A 21,526-nucleotide genomic window follows, 5' to 3' on the forward strand; every position below is an offset into this window, starting at 1 on the left:
ATTAATCAAAGGTTTTAAACTACGATAATTAAGAGAAGTTTGAAGATCATGTCTAGAATATAACTTACCATACAGTCACAAAAATGACAACAGAGATATCCTTTAGTTTATTTTACAACAGCAGTACTTCACTATGAATAAAAGCTAGACTAAAGTAACTTTCTACAGTGTGATGATGACTTTATTTTTTTGTAGTAAGACCGGTGTCATCCATAAAATGAGCTCAAATAAAAACTCATGAATTTTATTGATTGTTAACAGCAGTTTGCTGCCCATGGTCTCTGAATGACATGGTTGTGATGAAAGTGTCTAGCTGGCTGATAAATATCAGCCTTTCTAAGCTTCAGGCCACTGACGCTTTCATTTATTTTATTTAAAGTAGATCTCAGAGATATTTCACCACAAATTAGACCTCAGAGATGTTTAATAATAAAATAAATCAGAGCTGTTTCAGTGGAAAGTGGACCTCCAGCTGATGTCCAGCTGATCACACTCCCCACAGACGTCCTTCTGTCCTCTGGCCACGCCCCCTTCCACACATTGATCAGTTGGGTAAAAACGGTCAACATCAACTGTTATCTCTCTCAAGATCAATCCGAACAGTTATGTAACAGCTTTCACCTGATCGATTATTTGGGATGTGTAGTCATGCGCTTCAACTTTGCCACTGCTAATGTAAACGAGGCGACTGCAGCTCCCAGCAGGCACCGCGGCTCGGCGCTTCACTACTTTCACGTTGACTGTAGTTCGCTCTAGTTGAAAATCCGTTCAGGATCCACTTCATTAATAAATAAACAGTTGGCTGTCATGGCGGAGTCTGCAGCATGTCCTGCTTTCCAGCTCGGAGGAGCCCGATACGACCAGGTGAGTGTTCCCTCCGCTCCGTGAAATGTTCGTTAGTGACATTAGTGTTTTTGAGGGTGAAAAACAGCCCCATCCTCCTCCTCCTCCTCTTCCTCCTCCTGCTGCTGCTCTGGATGCTCACAAAGTTCCCTTTGATCGGCGCTTTGTTATGAAACCGCTACAACTTCCCTCTGCTAATGAACTTCTATTGTGATTGGACAAGTTTGATGGCTGTTGTAGTGTCGTTGCAGTTTTATCAGAGGAAATAAAAGCCTCTCTGCGGAGCCTTACCGCTGGTTATCATCTCCTCTGAGGGATTTCACACCCTTCTCCTCGGTGCAGCTCCGTCAAAGATTATATCACAGTGTTCAGGTCTGCAGCCAAGATGCTGAGAGCGTGCACGTCAGTCTGCACACAGCCGTTTTCAGTCACTCTTTATGACAAAGATTCGTCTTATTCTGAATTTTTCAGAGCGAGTGGAATTTGCGCATCCCTTTGCACATGAATCCACCAAACTTCAACCTGCTCCAGGATTTCCTCCGGCAGACTGACAGTGATGGAGATGAATGGGCTGTCCGTGCTTATCTGAAGCCAATCATTCAATTTTTCGTCCTCTGAAACTGATTTGCATCGGATCAGCCCTGGAAGATAACGCGACCTTCACGTTTCTCCTGGTGGCACATGCAGTGAGAAGCTGCAGACTAAAACACAAGCATGTGGATCTCTGAGGCTTCTTTCTAGGCTGTTTATCAAACCAGGCTCCAGGTCAGTTATTCTCCTGGTGTTTCCTCACAGAGTGAAGTCCATGCAGCCTGTCTAAATAAGTCACTAAAACAGCAAAACTAAGACAAAAGACTGGCCTGACTGCAAGTAGAGTCCATGGTAGGGCTGGGCAGTTATTCGAAGTTTAGATTAAATTGCAATGTGTCCTAATGCAATTTAAAAACAGCAGAGGGTGCAATGTTTCATAATCTGAAGTGTGAGTCTAAATACCAGTTTGATTTATACAAATTTTATGCTTTGCACATTTTGAAAGTATCCCAGTTTTAATGTTTTTGGAATAGTTTGCAAAACATTGTGCTTTCCTTGTTTTTGTAGAATTTTTTACATATATGCATATGAGTTCATCAGTTAGATCCTGGTAGTTTTTTCTGGTATTTTATAACATCGTCTTTTTCTCTCATAATTTTTTTTTTTTAATCTCATAATTTTTTTTTTTATCTCATAATTTTGACTTTTTATCTCATAATTTTGACTTTTATTTTATATCGTCTTTTTCTCTCATAATTTAGTTTTTTTTTCTCATAATGATGAATTTTAATCTCATATTTATGACTTTTTCTCATAATTTTGACATTTTTCTCATAGTTATGAGTTTTTTATCTCATAATTTTGACTTTTATTTCATAATATCGTCTTTTTATCTCATAATTTTGTTTTTTTCCTCATAATGATGACTTTTAATCTCATAATTTTGACTTTTTATCATAATTTTGACTTTTATTTTATATCGTCTTTTTCTCTCATAATTTTGTTTTTTTTCTCATAATATTGACCTTTTATTTCATAATTTTTATTTTTTTATGATTTCAACTTTCAATCTCATAATTATTACTTTTTATCAGGTGGATGTGTATCACGTGGATCTCTGAGGCTTCTTTCTAGGCTGTTTATTAAACCAGGCTCCAGGTCAGTTATTCTCCTGGTGTTTCCTCACAGAGTGAAGTCCATGCAGCCTGTCTAAATAAGTCACTAAAACAGCAAAACTAAGACAAAAGACTGGCCTGACTGCAAGTAGAGTCCATGGTAGGGCTGGGCAGTTATCCGAAGTTTAGATTAAATTGCAATGTGTCCTAATGCAATTTAAAAACAGCAGAGGGTGCAATGTTTCATAATCTGAAGTGTGAGTCTAAATACCAGTTTGATTTATACAAATTTTATGCTTTGCACATTTTGAAAGTATCCCAGTTTTAATGTTTTTGGAATAGTTTGCAAAACATTGTGCTTTCCTTGTTTTTGTAGAATTTTTTACATATATGCATATGAGTTCATCAGTTAGATCCTGGTAGTTTTTTCTGGTATTTTATAACATCGTCTTTTTCTCTCATAATTTTTTTTTTTTAATCTGATAATTTTTTTTATCATAATTTTGACACTGACTTTTATCTCATAATTTTGACTTTTATTTTATATCGTCTTTTTCTCTCATAATTTAGTTTTTTTTTCTCATAATGATGAATTTTAATCTCATATTTATGACTTTTTCTCATAATTTTGACATTTTTCTCATAGTTATGAGTTTTTTATCTCATAATTTTGACTTTTATTTCATAATATCGTCTTTTTATCTCATAATTTTGTTTTTTTCCTCATAATGATGACTTTTAATCTCATAATTATGACTTTTGTTTTATAATATCGTTTTTTTATCTCATAATATTGACCTTTTATTTCATAATTTTTATTTTTTTATATTGACCTTTTATTTCATAATTTTTATTTTTTTATGATTTCAACTTTCAATCTCATAATTATTACTTTTTATCAGGTGGATGTGTATCACGTGGATCTCTGAGGCTTCTTTCTAGGCTGTTTATTAAACCAGGCTCCAGGTCAGTTATTCTCCTGGTGTTTCCTCACAGAGTGAAGTCCATGCAGCCTGTCTAAATAAGTCACTAAAACAGCAAAACTAAGACAAAAGACTGGCCTGACTGTTTGCAAGTATCCTCACAGAGTGAAGTCCATGCAGCCTGTCTAAATAAGTCACTAAAACAGCAAAACTAAGACAAAAGACTGGCCTGACTGCAAGTAGAGTCCATGGTAGGGCTGGGCAGTTATCCGAAGTTTAGATTAAATTGCAATGTGTCCTAATGCAATTTAAAAACAGCAGAGGGTGCAATGTTTCATAATCTGAAGTGTGAGTCTAAATACCAGTTTGATTTATACATTTTTGCAGCAGCAGAAGCAGAAATTTTATGCTTTGCACATTTTGAAAGTATCTGAGTTTTAATGTTTTTGGAATAGTTTGCAAAACATTGGGCTTTCCTTGTTTTTGTAGAATTTTTTACATATATGCATATGAGTTCATCAGTTAGATCCTGGTAGTTTTTCGGGTATTTTATAATATCGTCTTTTTCTCTCATAATTTTTTTTTTTTCACGTAATGATGACTTTTAATCTCATAATTTTGACTTTTTATCATAATTTTGACATTTTTCTCATAATGATGACTTTTGATCTCATAATTTTGACTTTTATTTTATATCGTCTTTTTCTCTCATAATTTAGTTTTTTTTCTCATAATGATGAATTTTAATCTCATATTTATGACTTTTTCTCATAATTTTGACATTTTTCTCATAGTTATGAGTTTTTAATCTCATAATTTTGACTTTTATTTCATAATATCGTCTTTTTATCTCATAATTTTGTTTTTTTTCCTCATAATGATGACTTTTTATCTCATAATTTTGACTTTTTATCATAATTTTGACTTTTATTTTATATCGTCTTTTTCTCTCATAATTTTGTTTTTTTTCTCATAATGATGACTTTTAATCTCATAATTATGACTTTTGTTTTATAATATCGTTTTTTTATCTCATAATATTGACCTTTTATTTCATAATTTTTATTTTTTTATGATTTCAACTTCCAATCTCATAATTATTACTTTTATCAGGTGGATGTGTATCACGTGGATCTCTGAGGCTTCTTTCTAGGCTGTTTATTAAACCAGGCTCCAGGTCAGTTATTCTCCTGGTGTTTCCTCACAGAGTGAAGTCCATGCAGCCTGTCTAAATAAGTCACTAAAACAGCAAAAATAAGACAAAAGACTGGCCTGACTGTTTGCAAGTAGAGTCCATGGTAGGGCTGGGCAGTTAATCAAAATTTACACCGCTTTCCACATTATTCAGTAAATGACATTTTTCTCTTATTTTCCTAAATATTAATGCAAATGAAAGAATATTTTTGAAGTCATCAGCTGTTAGAGCATAATTCAAATGTTTTTGAGCAAACTTCATAACGGTAACCGTTATTTTTTAGAAAATAAAAACCTCAAAATGCACTGTTCCACATTATTAAGCAGGACAGAGTTTAAAACATTTTATAGGTTGTAAAGAACTGAAAATGGTAATTCATTGAGTTTGCAGCATTAGGAGGTCATATTTACTGAAACCAAAGCTATTTCAATCAAAAACATCCTAACAGGCCAAGTTCCATGTTAACATAGGAGCCCTTCTTTGATGTCACCTTCACTATTCTTGCATCCTTTGAACTCGTGAGTTTTTGGAGAGTTTCTGCTTGAATATCTTTGCAGGATGTCAGAATTCCTGAGGTTTTTTTTTTTTGCATATTTATCACACTTAAATGTTTCGGATCATCAAACCAATTTTTATATTTCACAAAGACAACCCAAGTAAATGGAAAATGCAGTGTCTGAATGATTATTTAATTTTTTAAGGGGGAAAAAATCCAAACCTATCTGGCCCTGTGTGAAGAAGTAATTGCCCCCCCCTTGTTAAATCACGAGTTAACTGTGATTAATCACAGTTTTTGGAAAGCTGAGTCAAACTTCTCTGGCCACACCCAGGCCTGATTACCGCCAGATTAGTTGAATCCAGAAATCCCTTAAATAGAAGCTGTCAAAGTGAAGTAGGCTACAAGATCTCAGAAAGAAACGCATCATGTCACCATCCAACGAGATTCAAGAACTAATGAGAAACAAAGTCATTAAAGTCTATCAGTCTGGAAAAGGTTACTAAGCCATTTCCAAAGCTTTGGGACTCCAGAGCCGTTATCCACAAATGGAGAAAACTGGGAACAGTGGTGACCCTTCCCAGGAGTGGTCGGGTTAGGGTTAGTGCAACAACGACTCATCCAAGAGGTCACAAAAGAACCCAGAACCACATCCAAAGACCTACAGGCCTCACTGGTCTCAGTTAAGGTCAGAGTTCATGACTGAACCATCAGAAAGACACTGGGAAACAATGGCATCATGGGAGAGTTCCAACGCCAAAACCACTGCTGACAAAAAAGAACACAAAGGCTCGTCTCACATTTGCCAAGAAACATCCTGATGGTCCCCATGAACATCATGCCAACAGTCAAACATGGCGGTGGCAGTGTGATGGTCTGGGGCTGCTTTGCTGCTGGACCACTTGTTGTAAGGATGATATTTGGCCTTTTATGGAGACACCAGTTAACGCAGGATATTGCATGTGAGAAGCCTCAGTAGCAGTTCATTTACACCTTTTGTTTTACATCATTTACTGAATTCTCTAGAGCTAATCCTCACAAATTCCTCTGTTGATATTTAAGAAGGAGAAGTGAATGCCTCTTGCCCAGCTTCACTGCACATCAGTGGTTTTTCTATAAAGAAATCTTGCCTATCTGAATCCATAAACCCTTTTATTTTCCCAACCCTGAGTCCATTACTAGCTCGATAAAGGTGTTGCAATACTTGCATCAAAGCAGTTAAAATTAGGCCAGTCCTTGAATCAGCATAAATCTTGCTCAGTTTGTGTGTGCTTGCTTCCATCTCTGCCAGCCTTGTTGTGTACTCTCCGGGGAGCTGAAACTCATGCATAATTAAAGCCGACTCCTCACATGGATCCTCACTCTACCCCACTCTTACAAAACGGCACTGCAGCACATATGGCCTGTCAGAGAGGAGACGTGATGGAGGAACAGCCGCGTCAGAAATCAGTGCAGATAGGCGTTTATTTGCAGGCTTTAGAGGGGCTGAATCTGGTTCCCAGTCCGATCTATTAGGACCCAGTGCTGAACAGATAATCAGAATACAAAGACGTTTGTTCCACTGTATTTTCTGCCCTTCATAATTGATAAATGTCTCTGAGGGAATCTGATTGAAGCTTCTGTGTTTTCATCTAGCCGGTTTGCCAAAGAGATTCTTGGCATGAAGCGCTGTGGGGCCTTTACAGGCTGTTGGCACACATACTCAGCAAATTGGCATTCTGATGAAGACGGGGATGAGAATAGAAAAGCCTGACCAGCAGCTCCAAGATACAAACCCAGGAATGCTCGTCTTAAAGTGAACCTACTCAAGATTGATCATTCTCCTTAAAGTTCAGCTCAGACAGTCCTTTTTTTAGTTTCAGTTGGATCTTGATCCCTTGTTCAGTTCATAGTGTAACTATGGTATCCATCTTCTCACTCTATTGTTGGTTGTTTTGCTTTTCCTTTTGAGCACTTTGCTTGAAACAAATCTGTTTACCCTGCCATTATCATTTCCCAGTACAAGTCTTTATTTTTGACTGCGATAGCAACAGCATAGATTTACTGTATGAACCTTTTTGAACAACATATTATGGAGTATCTGAGCTTAAAGAGCTCCTTCTATTGATTAAAAACATTTAAATGCATCTCCTCTGTTTGCAGGACACAGAAAGTAGACGTTCATTGTCCTGCATTAGGAGTGGATTCAGGATGTTGATGGGCAGGGGGGAAATAATTAAAAAAATAATTTCTGTATGCAGAAGTAGTTAGAAACCCTGACTAAGATAATTATGATCAAACCTATACTGCAACGCCATGAGAAAACAGAAGGAGAGCTAACAACTGTATATGGTACTTTATTGCAATTTCTTTACATGTGAGCTAAAGTGCACTCTATCACTTTTTCGCCTCTGAGTCAGCATCCTAGAGAGCACTTCTTCATGTAAAGTCCAATAGAAGGGCACCTAAGAGGGTATATGACATTTTGACTGCTTGAAGGACACCAAGGAGGGCACTTTTTCAAGTGTTGTCGATTTGTAGGGCACCTTGAAGGGTACTTAGTCAAATGTTATCCACTTATAAGGCACATAAAAGGGCACTTTATCAAATATTGTCCACTTATAGGGCACCTTAAAGGGCACTTTGTCAAATGTTGTTCACTTATATGGCACCTTAAAGGGCACTTTGTCAAATGTTGTTCACTTATAGGGCACCTTAAAGGGCACTTTGTCAAATGTTGTTCACTTATATGGCACCTTAAAGGGCACTTTATCAAATGTTGTTCACTTATATGGCACCTTAAAGGGCACTTTATCAAATGTTGTTCACTTATATGGAACCTTAAAGGGCACTTCGTCAAATGTTGTTCACTTACAAATCAACATCTGAAAGGGCACTTTGTTAAACATTGTCCACTTCTAGGGCACCTTAAAGGGCACTTAGTCAAATTTTGGACAAAAATATTTGGACACAGACAAGGTGCATGGGCCAGATGCTCACTGCACTGGTTGCAGGATTGACCTGGTCTTGGTGACTTTTGGTGCATGCCTTCTCCCACTCTTTCTCTCCATGCTTCCTCTGTCTCTTCCACTGTCCTGCCTCGATAATAATAATAATAATAATAATAATAATATCTTGAATTTATATAGCGCCTTTCAAGAAACCCAAGGACGCTTTACAGGAACACATAGACATGGACAAACTTTGTGAGGGGTAGGATGAGTGTAAGGGGTGGTTTAGTGAAGACTGTGGTGAAAGTAAAAAGCCCAAAAACTAAAGAAGGAGAAAAAAATGTACTAAAGGGTCTCCAAAGTGGGCACTTCATCATGTTTATGTACCACTGTGACATCCAAGAGGACACTTTCACTGTGTTATTTAAAAAATTAGTGGGTCATGGTGCGATTGCTTTGGACTGTTTGCTAAAATCACAAGTAATGACTTGGGTAAGGGTTTCCCTGAAGTCATGAAAAAAGTAATTGAGTATTTCTACATCAGGTGTTTTTTTTTCCTGGGAGCTGCTGACATTGAAATAAACCTTTCATAATGGAAGGAGGACGTTACTGAAATAGCTCACCTATATGACAGACTGCTGAAATGTAACTGGAGATGTCTTGGCATGTACTACAGCTTTGTGAAACATTTGTCAGGCATGTTGGGGTTAGATCAGGATACTTTCTGAGGATCTGAAGAGTCCGTACGTAAGAAAACGAGTGAGCATTGATAAATGAGTGCAGACATGAAGGGGCCTCACAGAGGGGAGGACGTCTCTCTCATTAAGGATTAACTTTGTCTCTGTCTCCTTCCAGGGTTCATTCCTCGGACGTTTGAGACATTTTATCGACATCATTGATCCCAGCACCCTGTTTGTGTCCGAGGTAAACTTTTTACAAAAGATGTCTTTATATTTAGCTCATTAATGTGTACACTATAAGCTGCTTTTATACAAAGTCTCAGTTTCCATCAGACTGTTTTAGATTTCTCTCAGTAAACGACTGTCATGAAAACACTGCAGATCATGATGAGCTGATTATGCTGCAAAACAAGTGAAACACTGAGAAGTGTTTTTTGGCATTAACACTGATGTCTTTATATGAGACATAAGAGCAGACCAGGCCGTCTGCAGCCAGGTCGACTCTTTAGTCATTTTTAAAGCCAGTTACTCTAATGTGGAGGTCTGACAAGGAAACTAAACACAGGCTCCTGAAACAGCCTTCATTTAGCAAGGATTCATGAGCAGTGATAAACCTGAATCTGAAGCCAGACGGGAAATGAGAAAAAATGTCCTTCTGTTATTTCCCCTTTCTAAATAAAGAAATGGCATCCAGACCTGCCGCCATAGATCCATCCAGGCTAGTCCAGTCCCCGTCTGAGAACTTTTTGAAAAGCCCTGCTCTTCTCAAACACGCTGTATGGGTCATTTTCCAGATGAATGTAAAATACAACCATGCACTGGATCTAACAGTCTATCTGGCGTAGAGACTACCGTCAGTTCTCAGACCGGTCACAACCGTTACTGACGGGAGCTTTGTAAGATCTGCTTTTTAATCCCATTCTCCACCTTTCTTCACATTTTTGCAACTTTAAACCCATTTTTTGACATTTTTAATCACATTTAACAACATTTCACCTGTTTTTGCCACTTTAACCGATTTTCCCCAATTATAACCACATCTCAGTATTTATTATGCCCATTTTTATTACCTTTAACCCATTTCTGCCACTTAACGTCTATTTTTCTGTCTCTAGTAACCCATTTTTGCCACTATAAGCCCATTCTTCCCACCTTATAATCCAATTTCACCACCTTTTCACCCATTTTTACAACTTTTAAGCCATTTTTGCAACTAATATCCCTTTAACACGTTTCGTTTTTCCCATTTTTCTGCCACTTTTTTAAAAACTGTTTCACTACTTGTTATGCCAGTTTTTACTACTTTTAAGCCGTTATTGACACTGTTAACCCCTTTTAACACTTTTTGTTTTGCACAGTAACCTTTCACTTGTTTTTGCCACTTTCAACCATATTTCACTATTTGTTATGCCCATTTTTACTACTGTTAACCCATTTCTGCCACTTTCAATCTGTTTTTCTGTCTGTTAACCCATTCTTGCTACTTTAGCTAATTTTCCCATCCCATTTCACCACCTCTCTGCCCTGTATTGGAGCTTTTAACCCATTTTACCACAATTGTACCCATTTTTGGCCCTTACAACTATTTTTTCCACCTAGATCTAGTGTTTGCCCCCTTTTTAACCCATTTCTGCCACTTTTTTGCACCATTTCACTACCTGCCCACCCATTTCTGCCACTGTTAAACCCCTTTTACCACTTTGTGCTAGTTTTTGCCACAAATTTACAACTTTTAACCAACTTTCCTCTTTTCATCTATTGTTTGACTCTTTTATCTCATTTTCCCCACTTTTAACTACATGTTTACTACTTGTAGTGCCCATTTTTACTTGTTTTTACTCATTTCTGCCACTTTCCTTCTATATTTCTGTCCATAGTAACCCATTTTTGCCACTTTAAACTCATTTTTCACACCTTACAATCCAATTTCCCCATATTTTCACCCTTTTTTATTACCACTTTTAAGCCATTCTTGCTAGTGTACTCCTTTCATCACTTCTTGTTTTGCCATTTTTGCCACATTTATGCCTGTTTTTGCCGCTTGAATACATTTTTACCACATATTTGAGACTGTTAACCCATTTTCCTCTTTTCATCAATGTTTTTGCCTCTTTCATCTCATTTTTGCCACTTAACCCATTTTCCCACTTTCAACTCAATTTCACTACTTGTTATGCCTATTTTTTTTATTTTTAACCCATTTCTGCCACTTTCCATCTATTTTTCTGTCTCTAGTAACCCATTTAGTGCCCATTTTTGCCACTTTAAACTCATTTTTTCCACATTATAATCCAATTTCACCACCTTTCCACCCATTCTACCACTTTAAAGCCATTATAACCTCTGTTAAAACCATTTAATTCTTTTTGTTTTGCCCATTTTTGCCACTTTAACCCATTTTTCCCATTTTTAACCACATTTCACTATTTCACTATTTTTAAGCACTGTTTAGTACTCATTTTGGCCACTTGAAACTCATTTTTCCCATGTTATAATCCAGTTTCACCATCTTTCCACCCATTTTACCACTTTTAAGCCATTTTTGCCACTTTATCCAACCACATTTCACTATTTGTCATGCCCATTTTTACCACTAGTATTAACCCATTTCTAAAAGCTTTTTAAACCCATTTCCCCATTCTCTGCTTATTCTGAAGCTTTTAACCCATTTCTGCCACTGTTAACCCCTTTTACCACTTTTTGCCTGTTTCTGCCATTTTAACCCTTTTCTGTTTCTTGTAGAACACCATTTCAACCTCCTTTTCCATCTATTTTTTTTTTTTTTTGCAATTTTTATCCCAGTATTATTCTGTTTTGAAGAAACTTTTTTATGATGGCTTATCATCATGGCACAAATAGTTTTTAAGAAAGATATGTATTGCTTTGATAAGTGTGGTTTATATTCAGGTAAAAAAATAAAACACATATTAACTTTACAATGGACCATGGTTTTCATGGGCCATGTGCCCCCAGACTGGTTGGGTCCCATATAGCTCTCCCTTCAATCCCCCTTATGGGCGGCCTTGAGTAGGGTTGGAGAAACTAAAATGTGAAAAACTTTTAGACAAATATACTCAAATAAAAAGTCCAATTTACCTCTAATGAAACCAAGTAAAAGTATAAAGGTTTTCAAAAGGGAAATACTTCAGTTCGGATTAATTCATGAGTTCAGCACCCAAGTAAAAAAACTTAATCCCACTCCAGCAGGACACTACATCAAGTTTTATATTCCGGTAATTTCTTTCTCTGTAGAAAAAGTTGAAAGAAAGCATCAAACTACTTGATGACTACAAACATGGCACGCTTCCTCCTGGAGTCCCTGACACTGAGGTGAGCTTTACTGAAGTGTAATATTACATAAGATGTCCCAGAAGATTGTGAGGCTAATGATGGACTGCGGTGGTTTCTTTTCCTCTGCAGCTGTGGGAGGCCCAGAAGATCAAGCAGGTAAGTGATCCAGGTGTCATTCATCAGCTCAGGTTGACTACACCTCCATACATTGAAGCCTGTGGGCTCCGTGCAGCATGAGGATGATGCCTTACTCTCTGCACGCAGGCCATCATTCATCCTGACACAGGAGAGAAGATCTTCATGCCATTCCGAATGTCAGGTATGACCTCACATGAAGATCTTTGTCAGAGTTGTTGACCATTTTTTTCACACTGAAAATCATCTCTTGGCTTACGCAGGTTATGTACCATTTGGAACACCGATTGTAAGTCCCATATAAAAATCACACATTTGAACTTGGCTGTGCAGATTTCCATTAACATGGTCATGTTTGGGAACAGATGACATGAGACTTTGGACTTATTTTACCGTGAAATAAGCTCTTATTCCCTGGTCTCATCTAGGTCATCGGTCTTCTCCTCCCAAATCAGACTGTGGTGTCTACCATTATATGGCAGGTACTGTAAATAACCAACGTTCTGTAAACCCATTGCATTTATTGGTGAACATGTTTAAGGCACACTTTATCGCCTACATGCAAATAATTCTCTTCTGTTTGAACAAGTAAATAAAGCGCGGCTGCTCTGTCTGCTTTTTCTCTGGCTGCTGTTTTACTGAAATGTGCAGGAAACCTACCAGCCCACCTATCGACTGACCTACCGACTGACCAACCTTCATACTTACCTACTTACCTGCCTACCTGCCTACCTACATACCAACTGACATACCTACCTACCTACCTACCTACCTATTTACTTACCTACCTACAAACCGACCTACCTGCATACCTATGTTTCTACCTACCTACCTACCGACTGACTGGCCTACCTACCTATTTACTGTCCTACGGACCGGCCGACGAACAACCGACCTACCTACCTTCCTGCCTACCTACCTACCTACCTATCTACCGACTGACCAGACAACTGATCTATCTATCTATCTATCTATCTATCTATCTGTCTGTCTGTCTGTCTGTCTGTCTGTCTGTCTGTCTGTCTGTCTGTCTGTCTGTCTGTCTGTCTATCTATCTATCTATCTATCTATCTATCTATCTATCTATCTGTCTGTCTATCTATCTTTCTCCTCATGTTTTTAACCTTCTTTCCCCTCTAATGAGCTTTCTTCTCCTCTACAGTGGTTGAACCAGAGTCACAATGCTTGTGTAAATTATGCCAACCGCAATGCTACTAAGGTAGGGGCTTATTAGTGTGGATATTTAGATCCATATGTTGTGTAATATGTATCTGCTACATGAGCTAGTGTGAATCAGGATGTGTAAGTGTTTACTGTACAGGTGCAGGTATACAGCGCATTCTGCACCTCTCTCAGTATTAACTAGGGTTGGGTGTTTCCTCCAGCCTCATGATATGACATGTGTTGCAATAAATGTTGATTTGGGGTCATAAACATATCCTATAGTGAATTCACTACAGTGGTTTTCCTTTAATTGGGCTAAAACAAAAAATTGAATGTTTATGACACTAAAATCCAATTTGCATAATAATTTGGAAGGCGGTGTATTGTAGGGGATATAAGAGGAGGTATAGAATATCCTATCTATATCCTAGTAAAACTTAAAAAGGCCCTCTCTGTTGTCCCTCTTTCTGCTGTTTTTCATAATTCACATATAATATTCTGGTTCGACCTCACTACGCGCCCACTTTAATTTATAAGAGTGTCTTTTTGCTTTACTTGCCTTGCATTACAGCAACTGCTTGCTTTTTACTGCATAAACAGCTCCTGCGATTGAGGATTATAGCGTTACTAAAACTGCCTGCAGCAGCTGCCTGAAGCCGATGATATCAGCGCCGTTATTCAGCTCATGTCTTCAAAAGTAAAGCAGAAAGCGCTGCTTCTGACGTCCTGATCAGAAGTCAAAAGGAAACTTTGAGTTTACAGCATCGTTCAGTGCTGGTTTTGGACGACACAGTCTTGCCTGGTTAGCCTAGCTGTCGTAGCTAACTTCTAATAAGCCTGGTGACGTGTTGATTAAGACCGTGTTGCTGCAGTGTTTTACCTTCTTACAGCTTGCATGACTCACACCCAACTCCTGACAGTCTGCTGTTTGAAGAAAACCAAAATAATCCAGTTTGTTTGCTTCTAGCCTGCTGGCTGTAGATAAACCCTATCCATGTCACTGGTCTGAGGAGAGAGACGTGAACTATGGCTGCATCATGCAGCTCTACAACTGCTGCCACCTGCTGTTTTTATTTCAACTGCACCATGGGGGATATATTTTATAAAACTACCATCACAGTGTATATGGCCCTATCAATCCCATAAAATCTGAATCAGTACTTGTATCAGCAAGGTGCACATGATGATGTATTGCCATATTGGTGTTTTTATCACAGGCCTAGTATTTACAGCCTAATGACTTTGTTGTATATTCTGTGACACAGTTTCTTCAGCTTCCTGTCAAAAATCTCCCATGGTTTATTCACCAAACTTGGGTTCTTAGTCTCAATATGAAGCTGGAGTTTACATGGCCTCATGCTCTCATTAGCTAAATCCTCTTCCTAACAAATGATACTCCAAATTTAATAATGTACTTTTGATTTCCTTTTGATTTCCCCTAAAAATACCACACATAAAAGCTTTTTTCTCATTCAGATCTTTTCATAAGAGATGATCTTGAGAGAAAAACTTGTGTAAATGTTGTTTTTAATCAGATGTTACATAAAGGTATGACACAGTATTTGCCCTGTCCTTCCTCAGCCTACGCCCACATCCAAGTTTCTCCAAGGCTACGTAGGAGCTGTGACCAGCGCTGTTTCTATTGCAGTGAGTGGGTTTCTTCTTCAGTAGCATCAATATCCGTTTTCAGGATGCTATTTTCTGTTCATCCAGGATTTAAAGCTTTAAATGTAGAATACTTAGAACCTCCATCGGCTGAAACATTTGTATCTCACCACCACCTTCATGTTTAATAAACAGTCTTTGAAATGCTGAGGATCCTGTTAAAGTTTGGAATTGATTTAGCCGATGGAGGTTTTATGGTGACTAAAGTGAGGAAAATGAAAAACAGAATTACAGCTTCAACACCTAACAACTCTTTCAGTTTGAAGCATTACAGCCAGGCCTGCCCATAGACTTGGCTGGACCCCTGAAAAACCCAGAGAATGGGCGCTGTCCAGTAGGGATTTATTGATGATATCAGTGCATGTGTGTTGTCATTAGCATTGGTGCTAGCATCCTGGCTAACAGTTTCCTCATTTTGGAGCTGTAAAGCATGTCAATTTATTATTGGGTTCTGATGTTCAAATTACTTATTCATGTCACTTTTTAACCACTTTTCATCACTTTTTTCCCACATTTAATCTATTTTTGCCACTTGTCTCTATTTTAGCCACCCATATTTTGCTACTTTTGCCCATTTTCGCCTCTGTAAGCCATTGTTGGCACTTTTCAACATTTTTTTAACCACTTTTTAACTGCTTTTCATGATTTTATGGCCACTTTATATTATGTTTGCCTTTCTTAGCATTGATGATATCCATTTTTGCCCCTTTAACAGTCTTTTGCCACTCGTCATCCATTTTTTCCTCCTTTTATCCTATTTTCGCTACTTTTGACCCCTTTCACTACATAGGCTGCCACTTTTTGTGTCTGGGACCCATTCTTGACACTTTTTAACCACTTTTCGGGATTTTACACCCAATTTTGACCCTATGTGCTTTTCTTAACATTGATTATATATATGCATTTTTGTTTTTTTTAGTAGCATTGGTGCTAGCATCCTGGCTAACAGTTATCTCATTTGGATCTGAACAGTGTGTCACTCTATTTTCAGATTTTTGATGTGCTAAGTGCTTATTCGTGCCACTTTTTAACCACTTTTCATCACTTTTTGTGACCAATTTTATTCCACATTTTAACAATTTTAGGCTCTTTAAACAATTTTGGGCATTTTTCATCAATTTTGCTACTTTAAACCATTTTCACTGCTTAAGCTACCCACATTTTGATGATGTTTGCCTCTGTAACCCATTGCTGGCACTTTCAACATTTTTTTGCACATTTTGCCACCTTTACCCATTTTTGACTCTTTTTAACTGCTTTTCACGATTTCCTAGTTATTTTTAATACCGTTTGCCTTTCTTAACCCATTTTTGCGACTCTGTAACCACTTTTCACCACTTTTCTCCTGCCATTTTTGACACTTTTAAACCCATTCTTGCCTAGCCCAGTTTTGACTTTTTTTTCCTGCAATTGTGTAATTATTTTCCCCTTAAAGTTATTTCAGTTCCTTGTATTTTATTCTCTAGCACCCTGATCTTTGTGCACATCATGGCTGATATGAAGCCTCACATTAGTTTCCAAATGGTATAGTCAGTGTGCCCATTCACACTGTAAACATTATCAACAAACAAGGTAATTCTGTTATAAGAAAAAGGGTTTAAATCTTGAAAAATGCTATATTGCACTAAGGCATAAATAAACTTTAAAATGGACCATGATTGTCCTGACCCCCCTGTAGCCCCCTCTTATGGGCGGCCTGGTTTACAGCATGTCACCAAACCTTTTTTAAATGTTCCTGTCAGACAGATTTGGTCTTTTCTTATCTGATGGTTCAGTCATATCTGATATATTTCTGTCTTTAATAGGTGGGACTGAATGTTCTGATTCAGAAAGCCAACAAGCTGAGCCCTGCCACCAGAATGATAATTCAGAGATTAGTCCCGTTCCCAGCTGTAGGTAGGTTTTCAGAGGATCCTTTGTGTTTAAATCTGTCAGTAATGTGCCGTGTTCAATTCTTTGACTAAAACTATGATTGAAAATGTTAGCAGACTCCCTTTTACCCATAAGGAAGACTAGAGTTAGACTATTTAAAAAATAGATCTTTGAAGATAAATATTCTAGCAAGACAAATATGATATATGATTAGTCTTTTTTTAGGTATTGTAGACTATATTTTGTGTTTTGTATTGCCTGGGTGGGCGGCGCTGTTCGACTACCACACTGGTATAGATTTAAATAAGTCTGTCCAACCTACTTCAGAGAGTCAGAGATTTTATAACCAAACATCTTTTCTCGCGAGTCTCAGTCTAATCCTCCTCGTGGATATAAGGTAGTCCACTAACTCTTTTAGTCATATTATTAGTCAACAACATGAAGACTTGTATACGATCGTACAGGTTAGTTTTAAACTCTATCAGGATAACTTGATAGAAATATTTGGTCTAATCACCATCTCTTGTTGTCTTCCTGAAAATCTTTAAACCGTATCTCTTCCATCTCCATCCTCAGCGAGTGCAAACATCTGCAACGTTGGCCTGATGAGACACAACGAGCTCTCTGAAGGTATAGATGTGCTGGACAACAACGGGAACGTGGTGGGATCCTCCAAAATTGCTGCAAGACATGTAAGCAGCTTTTTCACAGTGTGCATGCACTCTGCAACGTTATTTTTTTAACAGCCAATAACATTGACAGTCATTTAATGTGATGGCAGCTGATAATGGGAAAGGCAATATTTCCTGTCACTCAGCAACCATCAGATCCCTTGAAAGGGAAAATTAAATCCGTCTCATTGCAGTATCTGTAGTGAAGCGTGTGCACATTGTTCTCATTTCTACCCCAGGCGATCATGGAGACAGCCTTCACACGTGTGGTCCTCCCCATGCCGATCTTTGTCCTGCCCCCTATCATCATGTCCTACCTAGAGAAGTAAGTACAGAAATATGGATATGAGTGCTATTAATATAAACAGGCCTGCAGGTGACAGTTGCCTATAGTATTGATTCATTTGTTAATTACCATGGTAATGCACTAAACAATTAAAGTGCTATTCTGTAGCTTCTGTAGCCTGAGGTCATGGTTTTGTTTCCTGTTAACTTAGAGCCCAATATTTAATGAAAGAAATTGTTCTAGATTTTAAAAGGATGGTAAAAACAATTGTGACTTCTAAATGAGTATGATAGTTTATTTCCCTAAAGCCTTTCTGAAAAATATCAATATGCATTTTTGGGCAACATTTTGTGGACATTTTTCCCCCAAAATTGATGTTATTTTTCAGGTATATTAATGCAATATCTAAAAAAAAATCCTTGAAAATTTCAAATGACCAAACATTTGATAGGCAAATTTTTTTTTATTACTACTAGCGATACCAGCATTAATCATGGCTAGATTAGTCCATAACTAGTGCTTTAATTTTAGTTTAATCACGATTAATCAAATGCTTTATTTCCCCTTTCAGCACACTTTGATTTTTTCCATGTCAGCTTCTTCCTGCAGCCACAGTGATGTAAAATAAGTATTCCTGCTTTTAGACATTCTAAGTAACTAACAAAAAGTTAACAGGAATAGGATCAACAAGGTTTGCTCTGCCTGTTGTGCACAGAGAAAGTTTCGAGCGTGCACAGAGAAATTATGAATGCAAGCAGAGAAAATTTGTACATGTGGAGAGAAAGTTTTGACCTTGCAGGGAGAAAGCTTTAAGTGCATGCAGAAAGTTTTGAGCATGCAGAGAGAAAGCTTTAAGTACATGTGGAGGAAGTTTTGATCTTGTAGTGTGAAGCTTTAAGTGCATGCGGAGGAAGTTTTTAGCTTGCAGAGAGAAAGCTTTAACCCGACAGAGAAAGCTTTAAGTGCATGCAGAGAGAGTTTTGAACTTGTGGTGAGAACTCTAAGTGCATTCAGAAAAAGTTCTGAACTTGCAGTGACAAGGCTTTCAGTGCATGCAGAGAAAGTTTTGAGCTTGCAGAGAGAAAGCTTTGCATGCATGCAGAGAAGGTTTAGTGCATGCGCAGAGAAACTTTCATATGTGTACACAGAGAAAAATTAAAGTGTCAGTTTCACGCTCAAGAGAAGCAACCTGAATGAGAGCAGAATGGTTTTAGCACAAGCGCAGGAAATTTGAGCAAGCAGCTTAAGTTGACACAAAAAGAAAAAAGATGACTTTTTATCTATTTTATTTTGACTCTATTAGTTTTCCCTAACGTTATCCTCTTTGTAATTGCTGTTTCCTTTTATAATGGCAGTACTGTATGTTTGATTCTGAGATTAATAAATAAATATTTGTGCATGCCATGAACCCAGGACAACATATGTTCTGCCCTCAAGTGTTTGCCACACAGTTATTCTGTGCTAGTTTACAGTCAAAGCCAGTTACAATATAAGAACGATGCATTTTATAGCCTGATATGTTTCTGAAGCAAAAAACAAACTCAGTAGAGCCAGAGCTTCTATTTTTATTCTGGTCTTACATTAAAAAGATGTTTGCAGTGACTCATGAAACTCACACCTTTAACTTCCACACAGACAGAGAAATCTCTCGCCCTCTAACAGCTTCCCCCCAAACTCTGCTCGCTGTTTTTCCGACAGATCCAAAAATAACTTGCACTAGTCACCTGGGATTGATCCACGGAGCAGACTCACGTTTCCTTTCATTTCTCTCTCTTGACTTGTGCAGGCTTCGGTTTCTGCAGTGCAACCGCAGATTGTTGCTGCCCATCCACAGCGTGGTGTGCCTGGTTACCTTCGGCCTCTCCCTGCCCGTGGCCATCAGCCTGTTCCCCCAGATGTCTCAGGTAGAGTAAATTATAGGTCGCTTCATCTGCCTCCGCTGCTGATTCAAGGCCAGCTGGCTGAGGGAAGCAGCTGTGAGGAAATTCAAATTACACACACACCAGTAGACGTGCACAGCCTCGACACACAAAGCTTCGACTCTGTTATTCCAGATGTCTTCTCGTAATTAAAAATCAAGAGAAGCTCAGAGAAAGGCTCACAGACACGCGGAGATGAGTTTTACCTGCAGAATTTACCTTTTCTTGTTTGCAGATTGAGGTGTCTTGCCTAGAGCCGGAGATTGCCATGGCAACAGATTGCAAGGTTGTGACCTACAACAAGGGTTTATGATGGATGGCATGGAGTGGGAGAGCGGAGCAGAGGCCAGGGAGCGAGGATGGAAATAAGGCTGCATTGTGAAGAGCTGTCAGAGGGCACCTACAGCTGGGGAGCCTGTAAATCATCCTGTACTAACCTTCTCTTCTCTAAACCCCTTCTAAATTAAGGAAAACATACCGTGCACAGATGTGATCATGCACTGTAAAATCAGCTCTCAAACTTGATTACATTTATTTCAATGAATACAGTGCAGTATTTTGCAAATAGGCAATATTTTGCAAACCCAGTGCTGATGTGACTGCTGTCTGATCCATTGAGGAAGGTTCTTGAATATAATTCAAACCTGCAATAAGTCACTTTCTTTCCTCTTTAGAGGAGACTAAATGAAGTCATAAACACAAGGCAGCCATATCATGTTTTGCTGTAGCAAGCCTTTAAATACAGCAACTTATCAGCCAATCATTAACAGCCAGGAGACACTGAGCAATATAAGTGAATTTGGTGTCTTATTTTTAGTATTAGCAGGTATTCACTCTCTACTTTGGTATCTTTTCTCACTCAGTGGGAGAATTTTGATCTCTTTAGGTGCTAAACACAGAACCTTGATATATCAACCTTTGAAAACACCAGGGACTTTAAATGTTTGTTAAGCACAATATTCTGTTCGGGGGACCAGAAAGGACCAAAATCAGATGAAAACTTTGAGCTGAGATGAAACTAGGGACTTAATTATTCATCTTTTTTCTGCTTTTATTTATTTATTTTTTTAAATAACCAAGTTCTTTACAAAACAGGTGACCAAAATGTTTTGGTAAAATTTCACAGACATCCAGAAAAGGATAAAGTCTTCAGACATGAACTGTCAGGTTTTGCACAGAACGATTCATGTTGTGACCAGGGTTTGCTCTATGGAGTCATTATTGCTGCAAAAATCAAGCGCACATTTTCACGTTTTGAGTGCATGACTTCAGTTTAAGGCTCATATTGTTCTTCAAACTTTTCACTTCCGCCTTTGCTTAGATTTTCTCTGTTTGTGATTAACTCATTGAGTGCCAGCCCTTTTATAAAATGGAAAGTGGCTTGTGCCAGCATTTTTGGCCATTTTGAGTCATCTTTCAAGACCTTTTCCTAACGTTAACTTACATCCATCGCTCTGGGATGGAGAACAAGATCCGCTCCGCTCACTCGGCAGCCATTCCTCAGAGTCTGGGTCGGAAAGTCCGTCTCTGAAGTGTCATCGCTGTATGCATCCAGCTGGCGAGAGGTTGCCTTTTTTCTCCGACTCATGGGGAGACCTCTCGGCATTCTTTAGCCTCTTGCACAGCATAGGCGGATGAATGAACGCGCTGATCGCTGGATTCGCTGTCGATTTCAGTGAGTTACCGATTTCTCACACAAAAGTTTAAAGTTTCTTCCAGCGTCCGCTGGCGAAACTGGCCACTTGATCCCTCAGTTTTTTGGGGGACATTTTGTGCCGATACTGAATAATTTAGAACTTTTAGCTTAGAT

At 38.2% G+C, this 21,526-nt stretch overlaps 1 protein-coding gene across 1 annotated transcript; it reads left to right on the plus strand.

The window, feature by feature from the left end:
• The first annotated feature begins 740 nt into the window (after positions 1–740).
• sfxn5b (sideroflexin 5b) lies at positions 741–21,122 on the plus strand. Its single transcript, XM_041797727.1, has 14 exons — positions 741–864; positions 8,889–8,957; positions 11,966–12,043; positions 12,134–12,160; positions 12,269–12,323; positions 12,403–12,428; positions 12,568–12,621; positions 13,302–13,358; positions 14,885–14,950; positions 16,774–16,864; positions 17,417–17,532; positions 17,751–17,836; positions 19,584–19,701; positions 19,952–21,122. The coding sequence occupies exons 1-14, from the start codon at positions 808–810 to the stop codon at positions 20,027–20,029; spliced, it is 978 nt and encodes a 325-aa protein (XP_041653661.1). The 5' UTR covers positions 741–807; the 3' UTR covers positions 20,030–21,122.
• Positions 21,123–21,526: the final 404 nt, after the last annotated feature.

This window comes from Cheilinus undulatus, linkage group 10 (assembly GCF_018320785.1).
Source record: "Cheilinus undulatus linkage group 10, ASM1832078v1, whole genome shotgun sequence".
Taxonomy (NCBI): Eukaryota; Metazoa; Chordata; class Actinopteri; order Labriformes; family Labridae; genus Cheilinus; species Cheilinus undulatus.